This window comes from Callithrix jacchus, chromosome 5 (genome assembly GCF_049354715.1).
Source record: "Callithrix jacchus isolate 240 chromosome 5, calJac240_pri, whole genome shotgun sequence".
NCBI lineage: Eukaryota > Metazoa > Chordata > Mammalia > Primates > Cebidae > Callithrix > Callithrix jacchus.
In genome coordinates, this window is record NC_133506.1 from 41432271 (window position 1) to 41459783 (window position 27513).

Genomic DNA, 27513 nt, shown 5'->3' on the forward strand with positions numbered 1-27513 from the left:
TGCCGGGAAGCTGCTATTATTAGTAGTTATCATTGTCACAGCTATCCAGCAAAGTAGGTATGATTGTTACCATTTTATAGATGAGAAAACCAAGGTGACAAGATGGAGAATGACCTGTCCAGGCCCACCCAACTTGGAATCATGCGACTAGAAGCAGTTCTTCCCCATCATGCATTCCTGTTTTTCCATCTGGGCAGGGAAGCCTGTTCATTTGTCCATTCAGTAAATACACATGCCTACTGTGTGCCTAGCCTGTGTGAGTGCTGCAGGTATAGACTAGGCCCTGCCCTCATGGAAGGCACACTTTCCCGGGGAAGAGTGATCTTCACTGAATACTCACACCGATGCATCTATGAATCATAACATGTGCTCTGTGGCATGAAGGGAAAGGCAGGGTGCTGGGAGACATGACTCGGCCTGGGGTGACCCAGATGGAGAAGCTTCTGGCGAGTCTGGTTAACCCTTTGCTATCCTGGACATCTAGCTATGACCCCTCCAGATCAGCTTAGGGCTGGGTGACTCCTGAGAGTGTGGCTGGATGCCCCCCTGGCACTCCCCCCTCCCAGCGTTGGCTTTCCAAGTCTCCCCAGACCCCCCCTCAGTCTCTTTGAAGACTGTCCCTTTACAACTGCCCTTTCCACCGAAGGATTCAGACACAAATTGTACTTTAAATTCAATATCGGTCATTAATATTTCATGATTACAAAACGTTAAAGATAATGTCAGTGGAAGGAGCGTCTGCATGGGCAGAATGGATGACTCAGAAGTTCGGGGAGAGGGGAGCCGGCATACTAAGTGGCTCGGGAGTCTTTGAGGTAATCCAGTACGACAGGCGGCGGCTCCCGGCTGAGTGCAACATTCTCCGAGGTGCTCACCAAGCGCCACTGCTGTGTATAAATATTTCCCCTCTGATTCTTGTCACCTCATGTTTGTTACACTTGGGAGCAGGTGGGGCCGCTGTGACCCTCTGAGCTTCCCTTCTGTTTTTGAGGAAGCCAAATGGATGCTCTGGTGGGAGGGCATGGGGCTGGGCGGGCAGAGCCGGTGGCCATGCACCTGGGGCTCCTGCTGGCTCCTGGGAGGCGGGAGATCTGGGGTCGAGCCTGCCCCTGCCTGGACTTGCTCTATGATCTTGGCGCCATCCCTGTTCTTCCCTGAGCCTTTGTTTCCTCATCTGTAAATGGGGATAATACGTTTGTCCTTATCTCATGGAGATGGTGAAAAGGAAGAGTAGGTCCATTATTTGTGACAGCTCTTTTAATTTTTTTATTTTTGTGACAGAGTCTTGCTCTGTTGCCCAGGCTGGAGCTCGGAGGCATGGTCTTGGCTCACTGCAACCTCTGCCTATAGGTTCAAGTGATTCTCATGCCTCAGCCTCCCCAGTAACTGGGATAACAGGCGCGCGCCACCATGCCCAACTAATAATTTTTGTATTTTTTAGTAGACATGGGGTTTTGCCATGTTGGCCAGGCTGGTCTCATACTCCTGAACTCAAGTGATCTGACCACCTTGGCCTCCCAAAGGACTGAGATTCCAGGTGTGAGCCACCATGGCTGGCCTGTGAGAGCTCTTGATCTTGTGCCAGCACCAGGGAAACTGGACTGGAAGGGCAGCTGAGGAGAGCTGGGCTCTGGAGTCGGGCAGGCTGGGGATGGGACTCGACAAATGACTTCGCCATGTTGAGTCAGTTCCCTCCCCCATACAGTGAAGATGACAGTAGAATGGACACCCCTTAGGGATGAAGATTTCATGAGCTCATCACAAGAAAGGGCCCGGAACAGAGTTAAGACTGACAGATACCATCAACTGCACACTTACTAAGCACCCACCACTAGGCTAAGTTCTTCCTACGAGCTGTGCTGTTTGATCCTCCCTACCGCTGTGAAGCAAAACCATCCTTTTCCCATTAATTAATATCCTGGGTGAGGAGTGGGCAGGGCTTGGGGATCGCAGCGCAGAGAAGGGGGGGTCTCAAGCCCAGTGGCTAGTCTTTTCCTTTTAGGGATACATCTCCTTCCCAGTGGTCAGTTACTGGGGTTGATGGATGGGACGGGGGTGGGGCTCAGAGAGCAGAGAGAGCACGGAAAAGGGAAGCCACAGCATGTCGCAGGGACCAAGCATGCCTGGTTGGAATCCCAGCTTTGCCAGTGCACATCTTTGGCAAGGAAGTTTCCTAACTCTCCGAGCCTCAATTTTCCCATCAGGAAAATGGGTGCTGATTATGCTACTGATCATAATTCAATAAAGTTTGTGCTAGAAAGCATCTATCCCAGAATATATATTAAGTAAAAATTGTAAAATGTTTGTGGAGTACCCCTCCCCTGATCCTCTCTCCTGTGAAATGGCAGTCTTACAGGCTTCGTATGCTATTCTAGCTGCTTTCTGAAAGAGACCCACTGGGTAGAAGCACAATGTTTAACCCGAGAGGATATTGCTGCAGGCAGTGGGACATTGGTCCAGTGACAGGTTGGTGGTATGCGTGGGAGGGGTCGTGTATTTCTGAGTAGAGAGAGGAGGCATTCCTGCCCAGCAGCCAGGCCAGTCATCCCTGGCTTCCTCTGCAGACCAAAGCCTCAGTTGCTACCTAGGGAGCAGGTTTGAGGAGGCAAGAAGGGGGGCTCTCTTTCCCCAAGTCCAGCCGCCACTTCCTCTCCAGCCACCTTTGTTATCTCCCTTTCATGCAGCGGAGGAGTGGATTCAAAGCCTCCAGAGCAGCAGGCATTGAGGTTTGAGCCAGCTTTATATTTCCTTTTAAACTGCAGTTGAAAGAGACGAAGGGAACTTCAGCCTAGGGACTTCCTCGGCCCCAGAATGGGCCAGTGGGGCCTGGGAAATGGGGTGATGGCAGCTAGGGGAGGAGGAAGAGGGCTGGCAGGAGGAGCTTGGGGCAGGAGGGGCCCGGGGGAGAGAGGCCTGGGGTCTGGATGGGCAGAGGCGGGTTTCAATGTTGACTGTCCACCTGCAGCTCAGAGAATCAACCATATTCCTGTTGTCATGATTGCTTACTGGTGGCTCTGTTGATGCCTGAGAACTTGAGGGCTGATGGGGCAGAGAAGCTGGGAGAGCGGGTGGAGGCCATGGCGGTGGCAGTGTTGCTTTGGGCATGGAGGAAGCCCGAGGGCACTCCCCTTGTCCTCCCTCTCCCTGTGCTCTCAGTTCCTCACCTCCACAGCCTTACTGAGCTGGATGCCATGTCTCAGGGCTCTCTCTCTTTCTTTCCCAGCTCACATTTCTCCCTAGTTGCACCAAAGTGACAGTGACACACACACACACACACACACACACACACACACACACACACACACGTATTCTTCCAGAAACTCAAGCCGAGCACCTTGGAGTCATCCTTGACCCCTCTCCATTCCTCCCCAGCACATCACCCCATGAGCAGGTACCACTGGCTCTATCTTCAGCCTGTGTCCCAAAGCCAGCCACTTCTCACCTCCTCCTCCACTCCTCTGAAGCCACTGCCCTGGGCCAGGCCATGGTCCTCTCTCTCCAGAACGATTGCTTTCAGCTTCTAGCTAAGCCCCGGCTTCCCCCTCAGGCTCCAGGCTCCTCTCAATGAGCTGCCAGAGGTACACTGTCTGAGAACATTCCTCCTGTCCCCAAACCCCAATGACTCCAACTTCATTTGGAGTAAAGTCCAGAGACCCTCTAGTGGCTCTGGCTGACCACGCTGCCCCTCGTCATCCACATTGGCCTCTTTGCTGTTCCTCCAACATGCTTGGCAAATTACACTGCCGGGCCTTTGCACTGGCTGCTCCCCCTGCTTGGGATGCTCTTCGTTTAGATGTCAGCATGACTCCCTCCCCTTCTGAGGTCTTTGTTGAAATGTCTTTTCCTCATCGCTTAGATGTTCCCCTAAGAGAAGCAATGCCTCCTCCTCCCAGTTCCTTTTCCCAGCTTCTTTCTCTCCTTGTTTCTTCTTAGCACTGAACATCACCTGACATGCTATGTCTGTGCTTTCTCTGTTGACAGTTTTGTTCTCCTTATGAGGACAGGAGTTTTTTTGTCTTATTCAAGGCTGGATCTCCAGCCCCTAAAACAGGGCTTGGCATACAGCAGGTGCTCAACAAATGATAAGAAAGCCTAGCTTGAGACCAGCCCTTGACTTGAAACCCCGCAGGATCTTTGCTCGCACCTGCCAGCTTTTGCTCCCACCTTCACCCTGTGGGATCTTTGTCTAGTTACTTTCTCTTTGCCCCGCCCCCAACCTTTGGCCCCTCCCTCATGGGCTTTGACTGACATTGAAGCCTAGGCTTTGCCCCCCAGCCCTTGGCCTCTCCCCTCAGCTTTTGCTCCTTCGCCCCATATTTGCCTTTGGAGGAGGCGCAGTCCCCAGCTCACCCGCCTCCATGGCCAGCACCGTGATGTTGTGCCAGCCGGCCGTCTCGCGGTCCAGCCCCTTGCCAGTCACGATGGCGCCGGTGTCCGCATCGATATCGAAGATCTGGTCCAAATCTGATTCGCGGTCAATGGCGTACCTGCGGGGGGACAGGGCGGGGCTGATTGAAGGTGCCCCCGTGTCAAATGGAGCCCTTGCCCCTGTCCCCCCACCTCACTCCAAGAGAGGGACCGCCTGCCTGGGACACACACAGGGGGCAGAGAAACCCCTTGTGACCGAGGAGAAGCGGGAAGCAATTGGGTTTGCATCCCAGTTGCACAGGTAGCTGCTGTGACCATGGACAGCCCTCAACCTTTCTGAATCTCAGTTTCCTCAGTTGGAAGGGAGTGAATAATTTGTACCCACAGTTGTCGTGAGGGCTGGAAGCTGGCAAAGTGCCTGGCACAGTGTTAGACTCACTGATCTTTTCTTTTCTCTCCCTTCCTCCCTCCCTTTCTTCCTTTTCTCTCTTTCTCTCTTCCTTTCTCCCTCCCTCCCTCTCTTTCTTCCTTTCTTCTCTCTCTCCTCTCTTCTCCTCTTCTCTTCCCCCCCCACCTCTCTCCCTCTCTCTCTCTCTCTCTCTCTCTCTCTCTCTCTCTCTCTCTCTCTCTCTCTCTCTCTTTCTCTCTCTCCTTTCTTTAGCCAGGGTCTCACTCTGTTCCCCGGGCTGGAGTGCAATGGCGCCATCACGGCTCATTGCAGCCTGGATCTCCCGGACTCAAGCTATCCTCTTGACTCGCTGAGCCTCCCGAGTAGCTAGGACTGCAGGTGCGTGCCACCATGCCTGGCTAATTTATGTGTGTGTGTGTGTGTGTGTGTGTGTGTGTGTGTGTGTGTGTGTTTGCAGAGACAGGGTTTCGCTATGTTGCCCAGGTTGGTCTCGGACTCCTGAGCTCAAGTGATCTACCTGCCTCAGCTTCCCAAAGTGTTGGGGTTACAGGCGTGAACCACTGCGCTAGGCTGATTCTCATCCTTTCCTAAGAGATGACCCTGGAATTGAGCTTGAAGGCAGAGGCCAGGAGTGGGGATGGCATTCTGGGCAAGGGAAATGGAAGGGGCAACGGCGCGCCGGCTGAGAATTATCCCAGGAATGGTCAACACTGCAAAATGGCTCGAACCGGGAAGTGGGGAAGAAGCGGGGAAGAATTCGCCACCAGAGCGCAGGGGCACAGCACGCAGTTGGCGTGTCCTGGGGAGCCAATGAGGAATTTTGAACAGGGGAGAGGGGGTCAGTTGTGGCGTTAGGTGGCTTCTCTGGAGGCCGCGGCGTGGAGGCCCCAGCCCAGGGACACGCGTGGGGTGAGTGCGGTGGGAGGGGGAGGGGGGCACTTCCGCCGGCTCCTCCCAGCACGCTCGAGCTAATCTGCAGCTTTTCAGTTGCCGCGTGAAAAAGCCCTTTGTTCCGCCTTCTTCCCGGGCCTTTGTGTGGCGGCTCCAGGCCTTAAAGGCCCGTGTCCAACACACGTCTCCGATGGCGGAGGCCCACAGAGGCCCCGCCAGCTTCGGCCGCCGCTTCTCCAAGCTGATAAAGCTGGTGGGGGCGCCGCGAGGCTGCGCGCGGACAAAGGCCTCGAATGCCAAGCAAGCGCTCATTGTGTGCCACGACAAAGCAGCCTGGTAAGGAGGGGCCCCTGCGCAGCCACCCGGCCCCTCCCACAGGCAGGAGGAAAGGGGCCCTTTTGCAGTCTCCCCGAATGGGGAGGTGAGGACTCCTGAAGCATTGCCTGCTGGGGGCCCAGAGCCCTGAGATGACCCTCAGTGAGGGCTTGGCTGCATTGCCAAACCTCTCTGGGCCTCAACTCCCCATCTCTGAAACGGGGATATTGACACCCAGTGGGACTGTGTGGGTCTGAAAGCAGTCAGAGCTGGGTTTGAGTCCTCTGCCACTGATTCTACCTGTGTGACCTTAGGCAAGTCTCTGTTTGCTCACCTGAAAAACGGGGTGACTGCTACTCACCCCACATTGCAGTGTTAGAGGAGGGGCGGGGCATACAGGACAGCTCTTAGGCTTTTCATGTTTACTGTCCCAGAGGTGAATGCCTATGGCAGACTGTAAAGCCTATGGGTGTAGTGGGAATTATAAGCCAATCCCCCAAACCCCCAGTTTAATGCTCCATACTGTTCCTAAGCTGCTAAACCCATATTCTTCTTGCCCCTGACCACCTTGAGTCCTGCTGACCTGGGTGAAAGTACGTGGGGAGGTTCAGACCCATGATTATAATTCCTCCCTAGCATACACTTAACAGTTTGGAGACTGCTTTTCCCCCAGCCAGCCCTCCATTCCCTCTGTTATGCCCGAAACACTACTTGAGTGCCTTCTCTGTGCTGGTCTGTGCTAGACCCTGGGGATAAAGTGACAAGTGAGATAGCAGAGGTCTCTTCCAGGCATCTTATGAGGCTGATGTAATCTCCCCCATTTTGCAGATGGAAACACAGGCTCGGGGAGGAAACTTGCCAAGCTTAGAGCTGCCAGGTGTGGTTGTGCAGGTTGTGTCATGCACAATGATACCAGGCTGAAGTGGGGAAGTGGGGGTTAATTCCAGCCAGCCTTCTGATTGCCCAGCCACGTGTCCTAGACTAGGAAGTATCAAAGGGGGGCCTGTTTCTTATTTATAAAAGATGACATGGGCTAGTGACACCAGTGCCCCGCTCAAGGGTGCACAGCGACTCTGCCACAGAACTGAAATTTGAAACCAGCTTGGGGATTCTCTACCAGAGTTCTTTTTAGCCTGACCCATGGCCCATCCAGAGTTGAACCAGCCAAAGCCTCCATGCATGGAGCTTCAGGTGCCCTTTACCCCATCCTGGCCCCATCAGATAACTGAGTCCAAAGGAGGTTGAAGGAGGCTCCGAGCATCAGTTCAGCTGGAAGGAACCTTGGAGACCTCCTCCCATTCTACAGGTGGGAGGACAGAGGCCAGGAGAGGATCAGAAACATGACTCAGCCTGGGCTCCTGGTCCCTGGTCTGGGCTGGGCGAGAGGCTGGGCTGATGGGAGGACGCCAGCTGCCTTCTTGTTTCTCCTCCCTTGTTGGCTCAGAGCTCTCTCCTCTCTCCTCCCTCCATGCTGCTGCTCCTCTCCTCCTCCTCTTCCTCCTTCTCCTCCTCCTTTTCCCTGTTTTTCTCTTTTGTTCCTTCCTTGAGAGGAAAGGAGGGGCTGGGATCTAAGTGGAGGCAGCTGTTCCCAAGGCCATAGGGCGGGGACAGCAGGGGACCCACCATTAACCAGCTAAAGACTTGGGGCTGGGGGTCAGTGCGGCTGGCTGAACCCAGGTGTTTTCGTTCCAGCTCAGGGAGCCAGAGAGTGAGTGGGAGGGAGGGTGGGAGGAAGCAGTGTATGGCAGGGACTGTGGCCAGGCAAATGAGGGGGTGGAGGGGTGGGGTGGGGGCGAAGCTTGTGCAGCTCACGTGGAGTACTCGCATGGGTTGTGTGATTGGTCTGTGTTGTGGGTGGACAGTGTGTGTTTTGTGTGGCGTGAATAGGTGAGTGGTGTGCCTGTGTGTGTAAGAGTTTGCATGATAGTGGAGCAGGGGCTCAAGAGACAAGCTCAGCCCTGGGTCTGGAGCCAGGTCTGCGTTACCTCCGGCAAGTCACTTCCATCTTTAATTTCCAGCACAATAGAGATGATAATCCTACCTTGTAAATTGTCGGGAGAATGAAATGCATGTAAGGTGCTTAGCTGAGTTCCAGGAAAATTATCCCATGAATGGGAACTATTGTCACTCTAATTATTATTCAGAGATGTCTGGTGGGGGTACACAGGAGTCCTCCCAACCCAGTGTGTGGCTTGCATGTCTGGGGACAGGGAGGGCACCACGCAGGGACACAGTAGTCTGAGGACAGAAGGCAGCTGTGAGTCTAGAAGGTTCTGCTGAAATTTTGCAGTCCTTCTTCTCATTTGGTGACAACAACCTGAAGGGCAGCAAGGGGAGCTAGAGCAGGTGAGGCTGGGGGAACAGGGAGAGAATATGAGTTTGTGGCAGCTCGTGTGTGTGTGCACCCACACGTGCAAGGGAGGCCTGGGAAGGGTGCTTAGGGGTGAAATCTGGTGCCCATCTGCCTAGGTTTGAAAGCTAACTGTGCGACCTTGAGCAAGTCACCTAATCTCTCTGTTCTTCAGTTTCCTCCTCTTAAAAATGGAGGCTGGTTGTGAGGTGTGGACAAGAGACTACCCATAAAGCACTTAAGACGGTGCTTGGTGTATAGATCGCTCTTGCTTTTATTTGTTGAGCAAGGCTTTGTGTCGGGAGCTCTTCAAATACTCCCAGATGCCGTCATCACTCCTTTTATACAGGAGGAAACTGAGGCTCGGAGAAGTCAGGTACCTTGCCCTGGGCCACACAGGGAGAGTTAGTGGCAGAGCCAAGCTCCCATGTCTGTTCAGAGCCAGAGGTTAAGAGCATTCTCTTAAGGAGCCAACCAGGTACACCTGCTGGCATTTCCATGTGTTAGCAACAGCACAAAATGCTGCTGTTGTCAAGGTTAGGGTGGAGAAAATGGGGCGGGTGCTGCTTCCTGGTTGGGGTGCACATGTGGTTTTCCTCTACATAAATATGTGCATCTATAATGCATACAGGCATAATAAATTGGGAAGGCTGCAGGCTTATGCACATACAGGCTTTCCGGTGTGCCTGTGTGTGGGCATATGAACATACATGCAGCCGGCTAAATGCCACCCAAGCTGCTGGGGTGTGTGTGTGTGTGTGTGTGTGTGTGTGTGTGTGTGTGTGTTGGGGTGCAGTGGGAAAATCCTCTTCAAAAACAAAGCAGCCTGCTTCCTGCTCCACTGTCCCAACCAAGGGATTCCTTTCTGCTCACTCCACCCTATCTGTGGCTTTCTCCCCCACTCCCTTTAGGCCTATACTCAAAAGCACGCACACGATGCCTGGAAAATTGTATGTGGTTAATACTGGCTGCAGAATGAAAGGGAAAAAAAATGGGTGTGCAGACCACCAAGAAAAATGGTAATGACTATTTCCTGAGGGCCTGCTATGTGCTAAGCCCTTAATCCTTCTTCCAACTCTGAGCGCACCAGGCACAGAACTCGGTACGTGGTAGACAGTCAATACCTATGAATGAGGCACATCCTATTATGATGCTTATTTTAGAGATGGGGAAACCAAGGCTCAGAGCGGGTGCATTGGCTTGCTCAAAACTCTCCAACTGAGCTGGGATTTGAATCCAGGTCTTCTCTGATTCCAAAGCCCTTGCATTTTCTGCTGCATCACACTGCGGGGTGCTAGGTGGAGAAATAAGTGCTCCCTTCCTCTGCTGTGGTGTGGACTAGCTGTTTTTGATGTTCAAAGGAGACTCATGACGGGGCTAGGTAGGAACATGGCTGGGCTGATAAATGGCCAGTCTATGTGCAAACCTGCCTAATCCGAGAGGTGGACCCATCTGAGCACTTTCCTCCCTCCTAAAGCCTTCAGGATAAAGTCCTACTGCCTACAGGATTAAGTCCCGCTTCTTCAGGTGGCATGCAAGGTCTTCTGCTGCCTGCCTTCAAGTGCCCCGTTGTGCCTATCATGAGTTCATCCAGCTAATCTCCCTGCTCCCAAACTTAACCTCCTGGCTTCACGATCCTGTCCCTGCCACCTCCCCTCCCCATCACGCCAACCTGGAGCACACTCTCCCCATTCCAAGCCTTGTCCTCTTTGTCCCCCTTTGGGCCCCCTTTGGGCAAACCGCTGTCCCTCCTCTTCCTGGTGCATAAACTACTCACCCCTTCTTGGAGCTCCTCAAGCCCCTGCCTCAGCTCAGGCCTACTTGGACCTGGATCTGTCACTGTATTTGTTCACACAGCAGCCCAGGCTTCCCACTGGCCCCTGTCCGACTCATCTCTGTGGCTGGTGCACAGGGGAGGGCACTGCACAAGTTTGGGTACTGCACCAACCACAAGGAGAGTAGGAAGCAGGGGTGAAATGGCAAAAGGCTAGATTCAGGAAGTGGTCAGTCATGGGTCAGACCCCAGTGCTTCCCCTTTTGAGCTGGGTGGCCTTGGGAAGTCATTTTCCCTCTCTGACCCTCAGTTTCTTCATCTGTCAAATGAGTACAATGTGCTCTGAAGGGTAAATGTAGTAACATGAGGCACCATCTACTCTCTCCAGTGCAGAGGCTCAGAAAATAATCTCTGTACTGTCTGCATTTCTGTAATTTCCAGGCACTCACTGTTCCCTGCCAACCATACTAGGCAAAGCCTCCCAGGATGCCACTTCATCTCTTCATTTCCAGGGACGCGCCAAGCTTATTCTGACTCAGGGCCATTCTACTTGCTGTTCCCTCTACCTGGCATGCTTTTCCCCACATTTTTGCATGGATGGCTTCCCATCATTCTGATCTCAGTTCACGTGTCACATTCCTGACCACTCAGTTCAAAGCGGCCCTCTGTGGCTCCAATCCCTCCTTATCCTATCGCTCTGTCTATTTTCTTCATAGTGCTTTCAGCAATTATTCCACGTAACCATTTGCTGTCCATCTCCCTGCAGAAGGCAAACTCCACGTGGGCAGGGGTCGTTTTATCATCTCTGATTCTTCACTGCACAGAACAGTGCCGGGCACTACTCAATGCTGAGTGGCTGCCCAGGCCTGTGACCCTGAGAACACAGGTGCTGCCAAATGGAAACCTTAGAGCAAGCTGTGCTCTGGCAGCACATATGGCCGGAGAGAACCCCTTCTCTGCCTCCCGCAGCCCCTCACTTCTATGTGTGTACCCCAGAGTCTGGGAGCTCCACCCCAGCTCTGTCCTTGGCTGAGTCATCTTGATGTCCCCAGGCCTGGCTCAGAACTTGGCACGGAGGAGGAGCTGGGTAAATGTTTGTGGCATTAAATTGGACCAGTCTCAAGCTTCTCACTGCCTCCACATCTGAGGAGCCCCAGGGAAGGGGCCGGCAGAGAGAGATGAAAGAAGGTGAGAAGCAGGTTTCAAAGTTGGCCCTTTCAGTGCAGATAAAAGCAGAAGGGAAGGAAGCCAAAGTGGGGAGGAGGGAGAGGACTGAGGGGGTGTGAAGAGTGGAATTGGAGAGGAGGGGAGCTGGCAGATGGGAGCACTGACCTGGGGCCAAGGACTTGCTTCCCACTCCGTGTTCTTATCTCCCTGGGAGAGGCCTCAGAATCCTTCCCCCATCCCTGGCCTCAGCTCCCTGACAAACAGGGGTGACAATGCCTTCTCTGGAGAGGTCTGAACCCAAGCCAGAGGCCAAAGGGGATGTTCAGAGACTGTGCCACCAGCCCAGGTGGAAAGGCATGAAGGAGTTCAGAGGAAGTGGCAGGGTGGCCCTGGCAGTGAGTGTGGTGAAAGCAGCATGGGCATTCTGGGCTTCAGGACAGAGTCCGAGGTCCTCTGCCTGCCTATGAGACCCCGTGAGACTTCACTTTTGTGCCTCATCTCCCCCAACCCCCTATAGCCATCACAGTCTGCTGTTCTCCAGGCACACCTACCGCTCCTTTGCCTCTATACCTCTGCACAGGTGTTCCTCTGTCTGGAACGTGCCTCTCCTCATATTTACACCATACCGAGATACCCAACTCAGGTCAGCGCCTGTCTCCTCTAGAAGTCTTCCCAGACCCCTGAGGCTATCTCCCAATCTGAGAGTCCATGAACAGTTAAGCAGGATAGCATCTGTGTGTCTTGCCTAGGGCTGCCAGGTAAGGTTGCACAGGCTGTGCACTGCACAATCCTAATAGAGCCATTCAGACACACAATGATGTGAATGTTGCCCTCTGGAGTTGCACAATGCAGAGGTCCTCAAATAAACTTTCCTCCCACCTCTCCTTAATGCCCAGCACAGAGCTAGGCTCATAGTCAGCTCAGGGATTACTCACTGACTAGGTACAGGGGTTTTGGGAATGAATCAGGGAGCCCCAATGCCTCCTTCCCATCCAACACTGGCCACTCCCCGCACTGCTGTCTTCCTCTGGCTCAGTTTCTTCTACAGCCTTTCCTCCCTCCTCTTCTATTTGAACTTCTTCCAACTTAGGCTACCATCAGGAACTCCCCAACGCGTGCAACTCCCAGACCCTTCCAGGGAACGCAGCTGGGATCCCTGCTCTGCCTTTGTCTCGCCTGTGTGTGTATCTGTTTCTTCCCTTGTCTGGCTTCCTCCCCAAGGCTCCCTTCTCTGTTTCCACATTGCCATGTCGGTCCCTCCTGTCCTCTTTCCATGGGTTTTTCTCTCTCTCCAATCTCTTCCTCTCATTGTTGGTCTCTCTACATCTCTGTGAGTCTGTTTTTCTGCCTCTTTTCTCAGTCTTTATTTTTATTTTATTTTAATTAATCTATTTATTTTCAGATGGAGTTTCGCTCTTATTGCCCAGGCTAGAGCGCAATGGCGTGATCTCAACTCACTGCAACTTCTGCCTTCCGGGTTTAAGCGATTCTCCTGCCTCAGCCTCCAGAGTAGCTGGGAGTACAGGTGGGCACTACCATGCCCAGCTAATTTTGTTATTTTTAATAGAGATGGGGTTTCACCATGTTGGTCAGGCTGTTTGCAAACTCCTGACCTCAGGTGGTCCACCACTTCAGCCTCCCCAAGTGCTAGGATTACAGGTGTGAGCCACTGCGCCCGGCATCTATTTTTACATATCATTAATTCACCATATATTCAGCATGTGTCCACTGAGTGCTGAGACCTGGGCTGGGCCCTATCGGTATAGCAGTGAACAAACAGATGTAAATCCCTACCCACAGACAGCTTACCTTTCAGTGGGAAAGACAAACAAGGCCATCAAAAAAGCAGGTAGGGTGTCAGATGGCGATGAAAGCTAATGAGGAAGCAGCAGAGGAGGACGGGATAGGAAGTGTCAGGGCTAGGGTTGGGGTGGAGTTGACATTTTAGGAAGAGCGATCAGAGAAGGTTTCACTGAAAAGGTGACTTTTGAGCAAAGACCTGGAGGAAGTGAGAGAGCGAATGATGCGTGTTGGGGGCGCTATTAGGGTGAGAACATTCTAGGCTGAGGATCGGCTGTAGCACAGGCTCAGCGTGCAGGTGAGCTTGGTGTGTCTGCAAGGTTGTCAGGGGCCGGTGTGGCTGCGGCTGAGTGGACTGGAAAGGAGCGGGAGGTGAGGTCTGAGCGGCTACAGGGCGGCTGGAGCCTGTCGTGGTCAGGGCTTGGGCTTTTGTTTTGAGCTGAATAGCTGTCTTTGGAGGGCTTTGGGCAGAGCAGGGCCAAATGGTTTGCATTTGAGCAGGATCAGGCTGGCTCCTGCAATTCTAGGTTAAAGAAGGGTGAGGACAGAATCAGAGACCAGCGAGGAGGCAACTGCAATACTCCAGGCAAGAGAAAATTGTGACCAAGGTGTGCAGCAGAGGTCAGACTCTGGATCCATGTTTAAGGTAGAGTCAGTAGGATGTGCTGATGGATTGAAGGGAGGCATGAGACAATGAGAGGGGCAAGGCTGTCTCCAGCATTTTTGACCTGAACAACTGGAAGGATAGAGCTGTCATTCCCAAGACGGAGATGATGCCAGGCAAACTGGTGTTTTTTGTTTTTTGTTTTTTTTCTTTTGGTGGAGAGACCAGGAACTCAGTTCTGAATTTAAGTTTGAGGTGCCTAGCAGAACACCAAGGGAGATGATGAGAGGGAAGGGGGGCAGGGAGAAGACTGGGGGAGTCCTGAGCACAGGTATGGCCCAGCCAAGAGACCAGGGAGCTAGTGTGGCTGCAGCCAGCAGTGCCCTGCTCTGTCTGTCCCTCCTGGTTCTTTCCCTCCAGGCCCTGGCTCCCCTGCCTCTCTCACTGACTGTTCTCACATCTGCTTCCTTTGCCCTTTGGCTCCGTGTCTGTTTCTCTCCACCCCTGTGCACCTCTCTCTGTGCCTCCCTCCCCCACGCAGCCCCCTCCTCCGGCCTTCCCCGCCCCAGCCCTCCTCCCATCTGCCCGCAGTCTGTCAGCAGGGGTGATGGCGGGACAGCAGGCAGCAGGCGTCGGCCCCGGGCGGGGGTCTCACCGGACGGGCCGGTTGGCGGCGTCGGGGTCCCGCGCCGTCACCACGCCGACCAGGGAGCCCACCTGCGCGTCCTCCTGCACCTCCAGGAGGCCGGAGGGCGGCCGGAACTCGGGGGGCTCGTCCACGTCGGTCACGGCCACGCGCACGATTGCCTGGTCGCGGAACGTGCCCAGGTCGGCGAAGCGGGGGTCCACGAACTTGTTGAGGGCCTCCAGGACCACGGTGTGGACTGGCTGGGACTCGAAGTCCAGGCGCTGGGGGAGGGAGCAGAGGGCCGGTTAGTGGGTGGGGTCTGGTGGGCACTGAAACCTTCACAAGGGAGGCCAAGGCAGGCGGGGCTGGCCCAAGGTCACACGCTGTCTCAGCAGGGGCAGCAGAGATGATTGGGCTGCATTGCAGAACTGGCCCAGACTAACCCTGTAGATTATGCTGGAGAAACTGAGGCTCCTCGAGGACAGTCTTGCCTAGGGACACAGCCTCTCCAGGCTAACAGGCTGGGCTCCCAAACTTCCTGCCTCCCAGCACAGTCTGTGGGCATATTTCATTAGTTTATTTCACGAATGCAAAGCGCCTACTGTGTGCCAGTGCTTTAACTATATTAACTCGACTTTACAGCAACCCTAAGAGGCTTGTGTTCTTATGATATGATTTTACACATGGGGAAATCGAGGCACGAAAAGGCTCAGTAACGTGTCCAAGTCACCAAGCAGTGGAGCCACTAGCAGAGCCAGGATTCACTGGTATGCAGGAGTTAGCAACTAATGTGAGTTGAGCCCGATAAGCCGAGCTGCCTTAGAGCTTTCCTCTGAGATCTGGCTAAATCCACGCTGAGCCTGTGCTTCTTATCGGGGGTGGGGGGTGCTAATGGGTGACCCTCTGATGAATGAGCTCCAAGGCTGTGTGTTAGCTCCGGCCTTCTAAAGACACTGCCTATAGCAAAGAGAAAAAGCCATGGCGGAGCTTCAGGGACCTCAGTTGCATGGTGGGGGAGCAATTTGGTTGGCAAGAGTGACCTTCCAGGAGACCCACAGGCAGGTGCCTGCCCTGTGTATGGGGTCCCGCCATTGCTCTCAGAATCCCCCACCCCTGACTTCTCTAGCGGTACAAACAGCCATGTACTGCCTCCAGCCTGTTGCCTGGGAAATCAGGATGCCGGGAGGCAGGCGGTGGCCTGTCCTGGGAGTGAGCGATGGACTCTGGAGCCAGGTCATCAATCTGCTCCCTAAGCCATCACTGACTCCACAGAGACACCCTAGGCACCACTGCTGGAGCAGGCAGCGGGAGGGGGCCTGAGAGCTGCAGGTGGGGGAGATTAAACAGCCCAGTGCAAATGCTGTGCTGGAGTCCCCAGGCTAAGTTTGAAGCTGGATTCTGCTGCTGGGTGAAACTGGGTTTCTCTGGGCCTCCAATTCTCCATCTGTAAAATGGGCTCATCTGTGGAGATCAAAAGACTGAAAACCACTAGTGCTTACAGGAGGGAGATTCTAGAGCTGGACCCCCTGGGCCTGTATCCCTACTGAACGAGGCTTGATGCATGACCTTGTGAAAGTTACTGAATTTCTCGGGGTGTCAGTTGCTCATCTATAAAATGAACAATAACAGCATCTCAGAGGGTTGATGAAGGGATCAAATGAGTTAATACACAGGAAGTAGGTGAAGGGCACATGGCACATGGCAAGCACTTTATCACAAGTAGTAGCTATTATATTATTATCCTCTGGGAAGGAGCCGAAGGAACTGGGCATTTTCTCTATCCTCAAGCCCTCAATGCCAGGTAAAGAGCAGATCATTATGTGCTTGCTGAGTGAAAGAAGGGCTGTTGGGGCAGATGTTTCTAGAGGTCCTGGAAGGCAGCACTCAGGCTGATAGGCCCAGATTTAAGGAGACAGATGCAGGCTGAATGGGAGGAAGAAGAGCTGGACTGTGGCAGAGAGTGAGTGTCCTGTCACTGGAGGTATGCAAACAAAAGCCTGTGACCACCTGTGGGCCAGTACAGGGGACTTAGACCTCCCACGGGAGAGTGGGGTTGGAGTGGATGGTCTCAATGGCCTTTGCAGCCCCGAATTGCCAAGCTCCTGACCAAATCCTGGAGGATGGATTTTTGCTTCTTTATTTGACCTCCCTACGGATCACTGAGTTTGCAGCTTTCGTTTCTAGTTCCTGGGTCAGCCGGTGGGCGAGGAAGGCTGTGAGAAAGGAAAGAGCTTTGGAGTCACCAGACCTGGGCTCAGATCTCTACTATATGCCTTACAGGTGTGACTTTGGGCAAGCCCTTTTACCTCTCTGAGCCTCTGTTTTCTAACTTGTAAAAATGAGGGTAGCGACCTCAGCTTCAGAGGGAAACATGAGGATTAAAGGAAATGAGGAGTGTGAAGAGCCTGGTGAGGGTGTGAAGCACATATCAGAGTGTTTGAGGGTGTGGGTCCCCATCTGGATTGAATCCCAGCTCTGACAACCAGCTATGCAGCCTCTGACAGGTTACTTCACCTCTCTATGCCTGGTGTGCAAAATGGGAATGAGACCATCAGTGTTTTTCCAGGTTGGTCTTGGGCCTCTAGAGAGAACTAATCTATTGAGTGGAGTGAGGTGGGGGTACTGGACTGCTCAGAGGCCTCCCTGATCCTCCCATCCCTTAGGCCTGCCTCCCCCACCCCTCTGGAGTCAGCTGCACCTTCTGCACTACGATGATGGCCTCCTGAGTGTCGCTGTCTGTGGTGACCTTGAACACATCGCCACCGCTGCTGCTCTCCTCCTTAAGGTGGTAAGTCATGTCTGTGTTCTCTCCCACGTCTGAGTCCTCAGCCTTCACACGTCCCACGGCCGTTCCGATGGGGGCCGACTCCTGGATGCTGAACTGGTACATCTCTGTAGGGGACACAGCCATGAGCAGGGATGGAGGCAGACCCTACCCCAGCCTCTGCCAGCAGTGGGGGAGGGGACAAGAGGGCCCAGGTGAGCCTCTGTGGAGGACAGTGCCTGAAAGGGCTCTCAGCTTGGCTGAAATGGGGCTGGGAGAGGCATGTCCCCTGCAGAAGTTTGGGTGGCAGTGCAAAGAGAAGGGTTTTAAGTTCTGACCCTTGGGTTTATTCACTGGTTGATTTTGGAAAATGCCTGCAGTTCTTTGGGCCCCAGTTTCCCTACCTGGCCAGTGACAGGGACAGAGGAGCACAGTGATAAAGGCTAAGGCTCTGGAGTCAGTCCTAGCTGTATAACCCTGAGCCTCCGCATCCTCATCTGTAAAATGGAAATGAATAACAATGGTGCCTTTCCAACAGCTGTGTGGTTATGACAACTAACTTAGATGATGGAGCCTGTAACTTGCTTAGTACAGTGCCTGTCACTTGGTAGCTACTCAATAAACAGAATAAATTGTGTTAAAATGGTGGGGCTTCATACAGATTTTGCTGTTGATGTTAATGGTAGTTCTTCCTTCATTTCAATATATACATTGAGCATCTATGATCCCCAAACATCATGCAGTTCTAGGCACTGTGGTTACAGCAACCGATAGAATGGACCAAAACCTCAGCTCTCATGTTGCTTTCCTCTTAATAGAAAGGGAAGGACACTGAACAATTACATCAGTGAAACATACGGTATGTCCAACGGTGATAGGTACTTAGGAGAGGAATAAAACATGGAAGGTGGGGAGTGCTGATGAGGGTGTCGTGCCATTTTAAATAGGCTGATGGAGAAAGCTCTCAGAGTAGATGACATTTCTGCAAAAGTCAGAAGGAGGGGAGGGAGCGAGCCAAGCAGCTATTTGGGAAAGAGCATTCTAGACAGAGGGAGAAGCAGGTGCAAAGGCCCTGAGGTGGGTGCAGTGCCTGGCATGTTGGAAGAATGGCAAGATGGCTATGTGGCTGGAGGGGAGGAGCAGAGGGGAAACCAGAAGGAAAGAGATCAGATGGGATAAAGGCTGCAGCTTTCCAACTTGAACTGAGGTCGAGGTCAGGATGACTTGCTAAGTGATGGCCAGCCTAGCTGAAGCAGGGACTCTGGGGATGTATCTCTTGGAGGCTCCACAGGTCTTGGTAACACTCGTGTGGAGTGGCTGCCTCTAATTCACCCTCATATAGCAGCCAGGGTGGGGCACTTTCTGAAACACAAGCTGAACATGCCTCTCCCCTGCTTTAATCCCTTCCATGGCTCCCCATTGCCTTTGGGATGGAGTTGTGCAAGCCCCTTGGCCTGCCCTACAAAATGCTGCCTGGCCCCTGCTGGCTTCTCCAGCCTTATCCTCAAATCCCCACTCCATCTTTAGCCTCAGCCTTGCTGAAGTTCTTGTGATTCTGCAACTCTGACTCACTCTTGTTCACCTCCAGGCATCCCCTCTCCCTGTTCTCCTGTCTGCCTTTGCCTTCCCAATTCCCACTCTGCCTTCTAGTCTCACTGAATGTTACCCCCTCCAGGGAACCTTCCCAGACCTCCAGGCTCTGCTCCTGTGCTCCCTTGTTCCCCAAGCTTATCCTATTGTTAGAATTACTGCATTTTACTCTCATTTTCTGTTTATTCTCTCTCTTGGGTATGAGCTCCTGGAAGAAAGGGACCACATCTCTTATTCATCAGGCATTCCCAGTGCCTGGCAGAATGCCAGGCTGTTGCATAAATGAAATGTGTGAGGGACTAGCGAGTGTATGAATGAAAACCAGCATGAGTTACCAGTAGACACTCACCAGATTAACACAAATCAAAGAATCTGACAGTACCAAGAGTCAGTGAAGATGCGGTAGTGGACATGTGCATTTCCTCATGGGGGAAAACAGGTTGGCTTTATATGGTGAAGTTGAAGATGAGCACATCCTATGACCCAGCAATTTCACTCCTCCATATCCACAGAGAACAAGTGTAGATGGGCACCTGGAGACCTGGGGCAAGGTTCAAAACAGTCTCCTTCCCAATAGCCCCAAACTGAAAATAATGCCGGTGTCCACCATCACCAGAATAGATAATTGTGGAACACTATACAGCAAAGAAAATGAATAAACTATAGCTACTAGCAACTTAAGTTCATAAACATAATTTTGAGAGGTAAAAAGCAAGACAAAAACAATTTGTATTGTATGATTCATCCCATTTATATAAGGTTCAAAAATGGATGAAATTAGACTTATGTCTGGTGATACCCACGTAGATGAACAGACTTAAAGATGATCGTCACAAAAGCAGATGGTGGGTGACTGGATGGAGGAGTTGGGGAAGAGGCTACGATCGGGAAAGGGCATCTTAGGGCTTCTGGGGTAGTGGCTGGTGGTCACAGGAGTGTTCGCTTTATAATTATTTGTTGAACTGGACATTTATGTTTTATGTTCTTTTCATGTGTTATAGTTCATGGCAAGAAAGACAGAAAGAAAAAGAAAGGAAGGAGGAAGGAAGGAAGCAAATCTTCCCGGGGCCCTGGCCTCTCCCTCCCTGCTCTGCCCCACCCCTTCCAGCTCAGAGCTCATTCAGAGCCTGGCACAAGTGGGCAGAAGACTGGGTGGGGGCACATCCCACCCATGCCACCCATCTGCATGGGGCTTTGAAGCATCTGCTTTCAGTGGGTGAAGCTGGACTGGGAGATTGGGCAGTGGGCTGGCTCCTGTGCCAGGCTCTCTGGCGCCGGGAAGCCAGTTGGTGAGCTCGGCCCACTCTGCTCTGTGTCTGAGCTGAGGCTCTAGGCCTCGATGATGCTGCGCTCTGAGCTAAGGGATTAGATTCCTTTATCTCTCGGGGGTCAGTCCCCTGTGGCGGGGCCTAATGCGAGAGCAGCAGACCTCAAGTAATGACTCACCCGATAGGAATCAGCCCAGCTCCCTGCAGCATTTAGTCTGCCAGCTTTGGTGGCTTCTCTGTCTTCTCAGCCTGAGCTGGGGACAGAGGGACTGGCTGGGCTGATAGGGAGCTGGGGGGCTGGACTGGAGACATTCCCCAACCCTCGCTGTGCCCATAGAGGCAGAGGGTAGAAAGGCCTCCTAATTCAAAAGCGCAGAGTCCTGCCCCCCGGGCTCAGAGGAGAAGGGAAGTGCCTGTCACTCAATCTCAGTTTTTCCCTGCACAGCTATGGGTCTCCCTCTGCCTGGGGGCTGCAGCTGCCTCTGCCTAGACCCCTGTGCGCCCCCTTTCTCCCCAGTACCTTCCCTTTGCAAGCCTAGTTTAGCAGCATGGGATTGTCCAACAAGTGGCTAGAGGAGTGGGTAGGGGCCAGTGATGGGTTGGAGGATGGATGGAAGGCTGGATGGATGGATGAGGCTCCCTCTCTGCAGGAAGCAAGAGGAGGTCTAGGATGGTAACGCATGTTACTTGGCTCTGTGGAGCATTGGACAGCTCTGGGTTCTTCCTTGGTAGGTAGATGATTGGAGGGGGGCTGGGGATAGCTGGGTGGCTTGGGTAGACGGACAGACAGACAGGGGAATCCCTTCTTTTGGTGGGAAGTCTAAAGGGAAGCTGGGGTTGGCAGGTGGCTTGGATGGGCTAACAGACAGACACATAGATGCGCCTTCCTCTGGGAAGGCCTCACTCACTCTGCGGGAAACGGGGAGGGTTGTCGTTGACGTCGGTGACCACGATGGTGACAGTAGTGGAGCCCGAGAGGCCACCCAGCTGACCCGCCATGTCTGTGGCCTGGATCACCACCTCATAGCGCTCCTGGCTCTCGCGGTCAAGGTCAGGCACAGCCGTCCGGATTACGCCTGTAGATGAGGGACTGTGAGGCCAGGACAACCCACACCACTGATGTGGGTCTGCCCACCGGCCCTGTGACTCCTGGGGAAATTCAAGTTCAGGAGGAGAGTGGGCCACGCAAGGACACCAGTGTGGCCACCATGTGGGACAGGGCTCAGTGGCTGCCACACACTCACACATGCTCATAGAGATAGAGATACACATGCCCACATGGATATATTCTCATGCTCACACACACATGCTAACACAGATACAGATACACATGCCCACATGGATATATTCTCATGCTCACACACACATGCTAACACAGATACAGATACACATGCCCACACGGATATATTCATCATGCTTACACACACACGCTCACACAGATACAGATACACATGCCCACACGGATATATTCCACACGCTCACACAGATACAGATACACATGCCCACACGGATATATTCATCAGGCTTACACACACACGCTCACAAAGATACAGATACACATGCCCACACGGATATATTCCACATGCTCACACAGATACAGGTACACATGCCCATGTGGATATATTCCTCATGCTCACATACACACGCTCACACAGATATACTCACACACATGCTCATATAGATGCAGATATACATACACACATACTCACACTCCTACAGATACATTCACACAGGCTCACACAGAATCACACACACAGACTTATACATATACATTCATACACACACAGATACATTTACAAACTCATACACACCCCTATAGATACACTCACAAATGCACACTCATCTACCCTATGGATCCAGTCACATGCGCATACTCATACACTCACAGACTCACACAGAATTACACACAGGCCTATATAGATCACCTACACACTTACCTGCTCATGCAGAAATGCACACGGGCTCAGATACACTCACATATCCATACAGAAACACACACACTCACACTTGGTCATACAGATGCATTCTCACAAATAACTCATACATACACACGAACACACAAACATAGATACACTCTCAAATACACACTCAGTGACACACACACATACACACACTCTCAAATACACATCCTACACAAACATACACACTAACATATACACATACTCTCTCATACACGCTCTAACACATACACACTCAAATACATGCACTTTATTTCTTTTTTTTTTGAGACAGAGTCTCACTTTGTTGTTCAGGCTGGAGTGCAGTGGCACAATCTCAGCTCACTGCAACCTCCTCCCAGGTTCAAGCAACTCTCCTGCCTCAGCCTCCTGAGTAGCCGGACTACAGGCTTGCACCACCACGCTCGGTTAAGTTTTGTATTTTCAGTAGAGACGGGTTTTGCTGTGTTGGCCAAGCAGGTCTTGAACTCCTGGCCTCAAGTCATCTGTCTGCCTCGGCCTCCCAAAGTGCTGATATTACAGGCGTGAGCCACTGCGCCCAGCCTCAGGTACGTACATACACTTTCAGACACACTTGCTCACAGACATTGCACATGCATTCTCTCACATGCAGACACAACAAAAAAGCAACAGAGCGGACTATTGGTTTACTAAAGAGAGGACTGCAAGCTAGAACCTGCCACCGTGTGACTCCCCTGGGCAACCAGTCCCACTTTTGGGGCCTCAGTTTCCCCACTTGACATTCTCTGCATGAACCAGGCCTGTGTCAGTAACATACAGCTCAGAAACAGGCATGAAGCAGCAACTTGGTGGGTGGGAACTGGACTCACGTCCACACTCATGTACACTCACTATGCTGTCACATTCCCCTGTATACACACACACAATGTGGTTCACACATTTGTGGACTATGCACATAAGAATACGTACACAGTCACATACACACAGGCACACTCATAGCTACCGTCACACATTCTTATTCACATCTTCCTCCCACAACCAAATTATCCCCCAGCCCTAGGGGCCTGCTCTGACCCTCTCCTTTTCCTGGATCCTCTGTCCAGGCACCAGCTAATCGCTGAGCAGACAGTCTTTCAAGCTGTTATTGGAAGTGGGGAGGGGAGCGGGTATGGGGGTGACCACAAGATTAATTCTGCTGTGGGGAAGACTGGGCTTCTTGTCTCCCTGCCAGTAGAATAGACAAGTGTCGGGTGGGAGAGTCGATGAGGCGTTCACAGCCTCTCCCACCACCCACTCCAACCTGCCAAGCACCAGGTGGTGACAGGTGGTGCCCGGGGCCTGTGCACCAGGTGGAGTCACGCACCAGCAGCCCCATGCTGCGCCCCATAAAACCCAAGCTCCGACACCTGATGGTCCCCAGCAGTCCCCAGACTGTCATACAGGCAATAGAACGGAAGGAGAGGCTGTTATATGTGTGAGTGGATATGTGGTGTGTGTGTACCTGTGGTGTGTGTGTGTGTGTGTGTGTGTGTGTGTGTTTCTGTGTGTACCTGTGGGAGCCAGAGGTGGGGTGGTCCTGCTTTCATGGGATCACATGCAGATACAAAATGGGTATTCTGTCTAATCAAGGGTCACACAAACCCTCTATCAGAGTGGCCTTCGCAATTCCTGTGTAGGCCCCCTCCAGACCCCGTCTCTGCCACCACTGGTCCCCCCAGCAACAGGGGAGTCTTGGCAGTGGATTGCCTTGGGATAAATTCCAGATCTGCCATTTCACTGGTCATGTGACTTTGAGCAAATCTCTTTGCCTCTTTGAACCTCAGTCTCCTTATCTGTAAAATGGGACAACCACCATACTGACCTGAACAAGAAGATTTCTCAGACTTGGCACTATAGACATTTTGGGAAGGATAATTCTCTGTATATAGAGAGTTTGTGTGTGTGTGTGTGTGTGTGTGTGTGTGTGTGTGTGTGTCCTGTAGGCTGTAGGATATTTAGTAGCATCCTTGGCCTCCCACCACTAAATGCCTGTAGCACTAACCCTTGCCTTAGTCCCAAAAATGTCTCCAGTCATGGTCAAATGGACCCTGGGGCAAGATTGGTTGAGAACCATCATGTATGATTTCATCTCATGAGAATTACATGTAATAAAAACAACTAACGATTATGTGCATTTGCACTGTGTCCCGCACTGTTCTAAGCACCTCAGGTGAATTGTCTCATTTAATCCTCTCAATATCCATATGAGGAAGGTGCTGTGCTGTGATGATACCTATTTTATAGATGAGGAGACAGAGGCATGGCGAGGCTAAGTACCTTGTTGAAGGTCACACATGTAGAAAGTGCATAGCCAGGATGCTGAGGCTTTGCAGCCCTGGAGAGCAGGGGCTATACAGAGAAGGTGGGATCTGTCATATTCTCCACCCTCGGGGATTGAAAAGAGAGAACAGAAGGCAGACAGAGGGGAGGAAGAGGGGAAAGGTGATGGATAGGGAAGAGGAGAGAGAAGAAAAGGAGTCCCAGGGAAAGAGAGACAGAGAGAAAACTGGTGAGAGACAGGAGGAAAGAGACAGAGAGGAAGGGAAGAAAGGAAGGTTAGGGAGGGGAAAGGAGGGGAACAGAGACAGAGGGAAATTGAAAGAGACAGAAAAAGAGAGAAGGGAAGATGGGGGGCGGTAGATAAACCAGAGAGAAAGCCAGAGGTACTCAGAAAGAGATAGTAACAGAGAAACAGAGACCTGGAGAGAAATAAAGAGGAAGAGAAAGAAAGGAGGGAATAAAAATGGGTAAGGAACAACCGAGAGAGTGGCAACAGATATACAGAGAGGGAGACACAGGAAGGGTGAAGAAAGATGGTGGGGGGTGGGGAGGGGAGGCAGATAGGCTTAGAGTGCAGCAGCTGCCAGGCCAGGGAGCAGGGGATCCCAGGCAGAAAGGTGGGGAGGGAATGACTTTAGCTGAGCACTTGCTGTGTGCTAAGCTTTGTACTGGTCACCTGCCATCCAGGACCTCAGTGGATGTAGAGGATTCATGGTAGGATCTGGGGCTGCTCTGCATCTCTGGGCTTGGGCACCAAAGGCTCAGTGTCCCAGTTCTGAGTGGAGGTTGGAGCAGGGGTCCAGCTCCACCTCTGTGAGTGAGAGAGGCCCCACATGGCTGCCCTCTTTGCTGTCACTGTGACTTCCAGCTCCTGAGGAACAGGGGACACAACACTCTTCTCACTTAGAAACTGGTCCTGAAGCCTTGTAGAGTATAGGATGCAGGTGCCATATCTGGGTGTGGGTGAGGTGGGTCCCCAGAGGCCACGATGCCCCTGGGCCCTGTTCTTTGGATCCAGGGAATAGGGTAGGTTGCTATGGTGACAGTGCCCAGTGAACCACACCTCCCAGTATCCACACCCTTGGGTCATTCACTCCCACACTGACTCTGGCCAATCGGACATCAGCAGGTGTGACAAAAGTAGAGGCTTAATAAGCCCTTGTGTACTGCCACCTGTCCTCTTGGAATCCTGAGACCATCGAACTGTGAAGAAGCCCAGAATAAAAGGCCACATGGAGAGGGAGGCCCAGTCATGCCAGCTGTCCCAGCGAAGTCACTCCCAGCGACCTGACAGCTGACTGTTGCTGCACGAGTGGCCCCTGCCAAAGAACTGCCCAGCTGACACACCAAGTTGTGACAAATAATAAATTGTTGCTTTAAGCCACCATGTTTTGGGGTGTGTCTGTGTGTGTGTGTGTGTATGTGTGTATCACATAGCTCTAGGTGACTGATAGAGAAACCCGGTTGGCTGGGCCATTCCTCTGCTGATTTTGTCTGGGCTCACTCACGCAGCTGAGCCTAAAATGGAGGAGCAGCTGACTGGAAGGTCCAAGATGGCTCATTTACATGTCTGGCAGTTGGTCTTGGCTGTCGGCAGGGACACGTTGGTTCTTTCATCCTCCAGTAGGCTGGCTTTCTTACATGGCAGTCTCAGGACTATGTTCCAGGACAGTAAAAGTGAAAGCTGCAAGGTCTCTTAAGGCCTAATGTCAGAATTTGCATAACATCACTTCTGCCACATTCTATTGGCCAAAGTAGCCCCAGGCGAGCCCAGGTTCAAGGGGTGGGGAAACAGGCTCCACCTCTTCCAGGGAACAGTGGCGAAGTCACATGACTAAGAGGCCATGTACAGGGCGGGGAGGAATTGATGACATATTTTCCTATCCGCTATGTTCCACTCTGCTCTCTTTCTCTTGATGCTGGGAGAAGCATGGTGGAGACTGTTGCCCTCTGGGAGATCTAGGGGTTCAAAAATCAGTCCATGAAGTTGTTCTTGAAACCTTCCAGCTCTTTGAGTTCATCCATTCAGTCATTCATTCATTAGACTCTTACTGAGGGCCTACGACAGATGCTGGGGCTGCACAGAATCAGACAGGTTGCAGTGTGAAAAGGAGGACTCTGGGGCCAGAACGATAGGGGCTCATGTCTTCTTTCCACCATTTACATGCTAGCTGACCATGGGTAAGTTCCTGGGCCTCTCTGAGCCTCTGTTTCCTCTTCTGTAAAATGGGGACACCCACCTGGTAGGGCTGTTGAGAGGACTGAATGAGAGGAAGCTTCCAGCAGCAGGCCTCACATTTTGGAGATGCCCTGCTGATCTCTTTTCTCAAGTTCTGAATTGGATACCTCCATAAATAAGCTTCACAGAGGCAAAGATCCATGCTGGTCTTGTTCATCTCTTGTCTATAGGGCCTGGCACACAGCAAGTGCCCAAACAACATTTTGACTGGCTGACTCCCAGTGCCCTTCCACTGCCCCTCTCACAGCCTGGGTGTAGGTATCCATTTGCTTCTCTGCTGGAGCAGAAGCTCTGTGAGGGCAGAAACCAGGTCTAGTTCATTATCCTGACCCCAGGATCTGGCACTTAGAAGGTGCTCAACAAATGTTAGTTTCATTTCCTCCCTGTAAAATGGACATCTCTGGCCCAGTTAAGAATTTTCAGCAGAGATCTTGAAGTCTCAGAGGATGTTTCTATTTCTGCTGGGATGGTGGTGGGCGGGGGCTGGTAATTATAACCTGGCCTTGGCTCCCGCAGCCTTATCTTCACCCATCGTCCCCAGTTGTAGCTGTTATCCCCGCTGCCACTGCTGTCCCCTCCAAATGCTGCAAAAGGGGCCCTGAAGCCCCTGTGATGCCTCATTAGCCCGCAAATGCCATCCCTGTTACCCCCACGGGGGGCCTGCTGGCAGGCCTGGCCTTTAAAACACACAAGTTAATTCCTCCTCTGGCATTGGGGCCTCGCAGGGCCCCGCCTCCTCCCTTCCCTCACACCTTCCTCCCAGGCCCCGTTCCGGCTCTGCTCCCTGCTATCTGCACAGCGAGAACAGACTGTACCTCGCAGCAGCTGCTAAATATAGACCCGCATCAGCGGAATATTCCTAGCTGGGGAAATGGAGCTGGGGCTGGGAATGGCACCAGGGTAGCTCTTGCCATGGGCCTGTGGGCAAGGGGAGGCAAAACCTGGTTCTTCCTGGGATGTGCCAGAAAGAACCCTTTCAGACTGAAGAGTTGAGGGACCCTAGAGCAGGGACCCCCCCTTTGAACTCCTTCACCTGCCTTGCCTGCTCCTCACTTTCTGGCCTCTTGGGAACTGTTCCTGCTCCCCCAGGCCCTGTGGCCTCCTGCTT

The 27513-nt window shown here is 52.6% G+C and overlaps 1 protein-coding gene across 5 annotated transcripts in view; it reads right to left on the bottom strand.

The window, feature by feature from the left end:
* CDH22 (cadherin 22) overlaps positions 1-27513 on the bottom strand; it is a 133247-nt gene that overhangs the window by 21282 nt on the left and 84452 nt on the right. For all 5 annotated transcript variants that reach the window (XM_035298746.3, XM_035298744.3, XM_054255411.2 and 2 more), the window contains 4 exons: positions 20837-21004; positions 17005-17198; positions 14334-14587; positions 4351-4487 (listed from right to left, as the gene is read on the bottom strand). In XM_035298746.3, the coding sequence (XP_035154637.1) occupies positions 4351-4487; positions 14334-14587; positions 17005-17198; positions 20837-21004 (753 nt within the window). The remainder of the gene's footprint in view (positions 1-4350; positions 4488-14333; positions 14588-17004; positions 17199-20836; positions 21005-27513) is intronic.